The sequence below is a fragment of the Orycteropus afer genome, unplaced genomic scaffold, assembly GCF_000298275.1.
Source record: "Orycteropus afer afer isolate SDZICR_OR568_19922 unplaced genomic scaffold, OryAfe1.0 scaffold00136, whole genome shotgun sequence".
Classification (NCBI taxonomy): Eukaryota; Metazoa; Chordata; class Mammalia; order Tubulidentata; family Orycteropodidae; genus Orycteropus; species Orycteropus afer.
The window spans coordinates 4597620-4602909 of NW_006921723.1; the positions used below are offsets into that span (position 1 = coordinate 4597620).

Genomic DNA, 5290 nt, shown 5'->3' on the forward strand with positions numbered 1-5290 from the left:
CGCCCGCCGCGCTCCGCTCCGCCCTCCGGTCCTCCCTGCGCTCGGCTCCCGGCTCCGGCCCCCTCCCTCCTCCCTCTTCCCGCCTCCTGCCGCCTCCCGGGAGGACTATGCGCCCGCGCCCGCCCGGGGACTGGGACAGAGATGGGGTCGCGGAGCAAGTGGGTCTCCACCGTCCTCGCTCTTGAATCCCACACCCCATGATGGGGACCAGGACCCTTCCTCAGGGACATCGCTCCTAGTCCCGCCCCTATTTGGTCTGACTAACCTGGGTCGCCTAGCCAGCTCCTAGGACCCCTGGGCAGCCATGTAGGGTCATCCTGGAGAGGGGGGCGGTTCTCAGGAGGGGTCCAGGAAGGAGGCTTCCTGCAGCCTAACTGGCCCACTGCTGAGCTGAAGGACCCTCCTCCTGGTGGCCACCAAGCCACTGGTTGAGGTGCCTTGGGTTGGTCCAGCAAGTGCCTCTGGGGGAGGTGCCTGCGAGGTCACCAGGGAGCTGCCCTACAGAGGTCACCCTAAAGCCATAGTCACAGGGTCCCAGGGGGAGGGTGGAGGTAATTGGGCAAGGTAAAGTGGCCTGGAGCCAGCAAAAGTCCAAGGAGGCCTGGCAGGGAATGGGTGGGGGCAGGCCTCCTCCCAGACCTTCTGGGGGCATCTAGGAGGTTCAGTCTTGACACCTGGACTGCTGTCTGATGCTAAGTCCTGGGGAAAAGTCCATGTGTCCAAACCTTCCCTCCCCAGGACCTGGTGAGGCTGAGGCACAGGTCGGGGCAGCACCATGGACCCCGGAGCCTAGTGGAACGTGCCTTGCTTTTTCTTATCCTTGGGGACCTGACGTGGCTTTCCACAACTGCAGGGAAGACAGCCTGGGGAGCAGGCCCATGGGGTCAGGGGCAGCAGACTCCATTCAGCCCTATGTCCAGCAGCCAAGGCCAATGGCCCTAACTGGAAACAAGTCAGCTTCCTATTGGAAGTGGCGCATGGGGGCTTGACATGCAGTCCTAACTCCAGCCAAGGTCCCATTGAGCCTCAGATCAGGTTGGGCTGGAGGACCTTGTACTCTACAAGGGGAGGAGCTCATGCTGAGGCCACAGCCCCCTCCCCCCAGGCCTGACTGCACAGCTCAGGCACGGATTCCCTGGCACCCGTACCCTTTCAGCAGCCATGGTCACTGAGGTTCTGGTGCAGGGCTCCACTCAAGGAAGGTGTGTCCCCCCAATGCCCTGCTCAGGAGGCACCCAGGACCCACCCCACAAGGCCAGGGCCCCGGGCTTTGGGACAGCAGAGACAAACTGGCAGCGTATTTAGCGGACGAGTCCAGTGTCATTGTGAGAATACACAGTCCATTTACTTTATTTGGGGATTTGTACAGTCCAGCCAGTGAGAGGGAGACAGAGGCTTGCACAACTAAAGACACATACATGGTGGGGACTTGTCCCAGGTACTAGAAACCGTTTTTTTTTTTTTCCCCCCTTTTTTTTTTTGGTTAAAGAGAAAAAAAAAAAATCCATATAATCAATATCCCACTCATGATAAGCACAAGCGGGATAGAAAAAACTTGATTGTGTCTTTAATATGGCATTTATGTATATCTTCTCATTTCATATGTACAATTTATTTGGTAATACTACCGCCCACCGGCAGAATACCTAAAAGTAAAAACAAAATTAGGAAGGCAAAGTATTCACAAAGGAAGTGCCAAGGCCATGGGGGTCTGTGGAGCCGAGTCAGTGGAAGCAGACGGTGTGCAGAAAGGCCCGGCTACAAAGACGCTCCACGGAGGTGGGGAGTCCATGGGGGTCCACGGCACCATCAGTAGAAGCAGACAGTGTGCAGGAAGGCCCGGCCACTCTTCTCCTCAAACTCCTGCAGCAGTTCATCAATCTCGTTCTCCATGTCCTCTGTGTGCTGGATCTGCAGATGGCAGAGCCAGTGAGCGTGTGAGCCACCGAGCACCCACAACTCCACGGCCCTGGGTGTGTCCCTCGCACAGCGGGACCCCCAGCCCTGCCCTGGTGAGCCAGGGTAGAGGGAAGGTGGGTGTAAGACCACCCACAGGTGGAGGCCATCATGGCAGGCACCAGAGACACCAGGGCTGCCTGGTCTGGGTGGCAAACCTCACACTGTGTTAGACAACATCTGGGACTGTCCCATGTCAGGGATGAGTGAGCCAGGGTGTGGTAAGGCCATCACCCAAAGAAGCTGGCCAAGCCTGGACCAAGAACCTGTATCTCCTCATCCAACTTAGAGAAACTGACGTGACCACTGTAGTCCAGCTGCACAGCACATTTCAGACCCGTGGGCACCCCCACATTTACTTTAATGTTTTTAAGTGAGCCATGTGATGACCGCTCTCCTCTGAGCCCTCACGCTCACAGGAGGGCCACGTTAGCTCTTTTACAGAAGAAGCACCTGCGACTCAGGACCTTGGCAGACAGGAGCTGGAGCTTGAGCAGGGGACGGCATGGGGTCTAGGTACACTGGTACTCACACACTGGCACAGCTCACAGATGAGGAAGGCCCCCAGGGTGGCCTCCTCGTGGTTGTCCTGGATGTCCACATTGATGACATGTACAGGCTGGCAGGTCTCCTGCTCCCGGGAATTCAGATCTGATGGGACAGAGTCATAGAGACCGAGTCAGGGAGGCACCATCAGGCCCAGGAGCACCCCTCCTTACATCTGTCCCCCGGCCAGGCCTCAGTTCCTGGCATGAAATCTGGCCTCTGGAACACAATTAGCACCCAGGTATCAAACTAGAACCCCCAAAACCCCCACCTCAGGAATGCAAGATTCAGTGACTGTGGTGGGGATTCTCGGACCCCTCCCACCTCCAGCCAGTCCCAGGTCAGGCAGGAGGTAAGCATGACTTGGCCTGGCTAGCCTGCTGCCTTCCAGTGGACTCAAAACCCCAGCTACACACCGGTAGTGGTCAGGCAGACTTGTGGCTGTGGGAGGCCCATGAGGCCTTACTCTTGCCCACAGAAGCCCAATGGTGGCTGGGTCCTGGAAATCCTTGTGAGCCTGGCAGGCACGCTGGAAGTGCTGGGGTCCCAGGAGTGCTGGAAGCGGCTGTTGACAAGGGGACAAGGCCCCGATGCCCCCTCAGCCCGTTCCTGCTAAGCAGCCCCTACCGGAGGGACCTGGCCCATGTGGTGGATCCTGGGCCTCCTGCCTACCTTCCACTACCTGGTCGTAGACTCGCTCCTCGCAGGTGAGGATCAGATCAAACAGGTCTTTACAGTTCTGAAACCTTTCCGGCCGGGGCTTGATTCTCTTATTTCTGTCCAGCATGTGTAAGATGCCATTCTGTGTGTAGCTGGGCACCGGTGTCAAGGAACTTTACATGAAAGCTTTGGGTTTCATTAGTTGAATATAGGGTCCTTGTGTCTCCAGTCCCGGGCCTTCCCTCCTCACCTCACCTGCCCTGCTCACTGGCTGTGGAGTCGTCCCACATCATCAGTGGGGGGCAGAAAGCCAACAGAGGGGCCATTTTTTGGAGGGGGCCAGTCCCTGTGCTCAAGCTTAACTGATGGGGAGTCACTGCTGGCCCCAGGCCGAGGGTACAACCACTAGCAGCAGACAAGCCCACTTCAGCCTGGTCAGGCTGCTGCCCTCCAGGACCACAACACCCCAACCTCACAGGAAGCCAAGGGACCACCTGGTAATGATTTCTAATGGGCCACCTGTCTTTCTCTTGCTGACAGCTAACTGAATCACCCTGGCCCAAGGCCACGCAAAGAGCTGCTCACTCTGACATCAGACCCCACTCTGACATCAGACCCCTCAGTGGAGACAGACTGGATGCAAGACTAGCCAAGTTACAACATAAACAAAACAGAAAACCCATTGACGAAAGAAAGGACCTGAAAACTGGCCATCAGTGTCGTCAACCACCCAGCCAGGAAGGCGTCCAGGAGGGAGGGTCTCCGCTTGCTGGAGGGTGGTGAGGAGAGTTGGCCTGGCCTCAGCACTGAGGCCTAATGGGGTCTGCTGGCTAACAGGACCATCAGGGCTGACTGAAGCGTTCAGACAGACACAGCAGTGTGCTCTGGGCCAAGTCAGGGGGACCTGAAGTTCAGGGAGACCTAAGCTGGAAGAGGCCTTCAAGGCAGGGCCACAGGCTCCACCCAATCCTAAAGGGCCAGGTCCAAACTTGGGGTCCCAAGGGAGGGGCTCATCTCCCCCAAAGGGGTCCCCAGGGATCAAGGCCCTACACCACAATAGTCCCTGCAGTCTTTAGGGGCCTATGTGAGGCTCATTCCAGGAAGTCAGGGCCGACATCTCCTTAGCCTACATTGTTGTTGTTACATGCCTTGAGTCGGACCTGACTCACAGCAACCCCTCCGTGGGTTTCCAAATCACTATGGAAGTAGATTGCCCAACCGTCCTTCAGGGGAGTGGCGGGTGGGTTTGAACTGCTAGCCTTCTGGTTAGGGGTCAAGTGCCTTAGGCACTATGCTACCAGAGCTCCTTAGCCTACATTAGAGAAACAGAAGGATTTATTCAGAAATTCAGAGTGGTAGAGTTATGGTAATTTATTGAAATAAACTTATACTATTTTAAGTACTTTTCTACCTTCCTAATAACAGGTTTTAGAATAAACATTAAGTGGTCGATCTCAGAGTTTTAACTTTTGAAGACACTTGGCAGTGGGCACAGGGCTTTTTTATAGGGCAGGGAGACTATTCCATAGGATGTCGAATGGTGAACACACGACGTGATGCATCTGTCAAAACCCACAGGACTGCACAACACAAGAATGAGCCCCAATGGAAACTTCAGGATTTAAGTATAGCTACTGGTTCCTCAGTGATAACAAATGAACCACAGGAGTGCCAGGTGCTAGTAACAAGGGGAACTGGGCAGCAGGTCTTGGGAACTTTCTGTACTTTCTGCACAATTTTTCTGTAAAGCTAAAATTGTTCTAAAAAAAACCAGTCCATTAAAAACAAAAATGACACCCAACTATCACTTGCCTTGACGCTTCTGGCTTTTGTCACTTTAGCCAAGCACAATAAACACACTCCCGCCAGGCAAGCAGCCACTGCACCTCACCCGTCCCGAGACTGCCCTTGCTGCTCTAGTGCGGCTTTGTGCTGGCCTGGCCTGACTTCCAGAGCTCGTCTATTCAAAAGCTTAGACCTGGCGTTCTGTGGGAGAAGGGACCCAAGGACACTCACACTGTGGGCTGGTGCCAGCTGCAGTGGGAGGGGGAAGGCAGACAGCCTGGGCAATGAGGTTTTGGTGGCCAAAGCTTTCTGGTCAGCCCCACACCTCCATCTCCAACCCCCC

General features: G+C 55.6%; 2 protein-coding genes across 2 annotated transcripts in view; both read right to left on the reverse strand.

The window, feature by feature from the left end:
• The window catches only part of TMEM240 (transmembrane protein 240), a 6512-nt gene extending 5349 nt beyond the window's left edge, over positions 1-1163 (reverse strand). Inside the window, exon 1 of the mRNA XM_007945413.2 lies at positions 1149-1163. Within this exon, the coding sequence (XP_007943604.2) occupies positions 1149-1163 (15 nt within the window). The remainder of the gene's footprint in view (positions 1-1148) is intronic.
• Positions 1164-1809: 646 nt separating this feature from the next.
• The window catches only part of SSU72 (SSU72 homolog, RNA polymerase II CTD phosphatase), a 29332-nt gene continuing 25851 nt past the window's right edge, over positions 1810-5290 (reverse strand). The window contains exons 3-5 of the mRNA XM_007945416.2: positions 3175-3314; positions 2489-2607; positions 1810-1911 (exon numbers count right to left, since the gene is read on the reverse strand). Coding sequence (XP_007943607.1) covers positions 1810-1911; positions 2489-2607; positions 3175-3314 — 361 coding nt within the window. The remainder of the gene's footprint in view (positions 1912-2488; positions 2608-3174; positions 3315-5290) is intronic.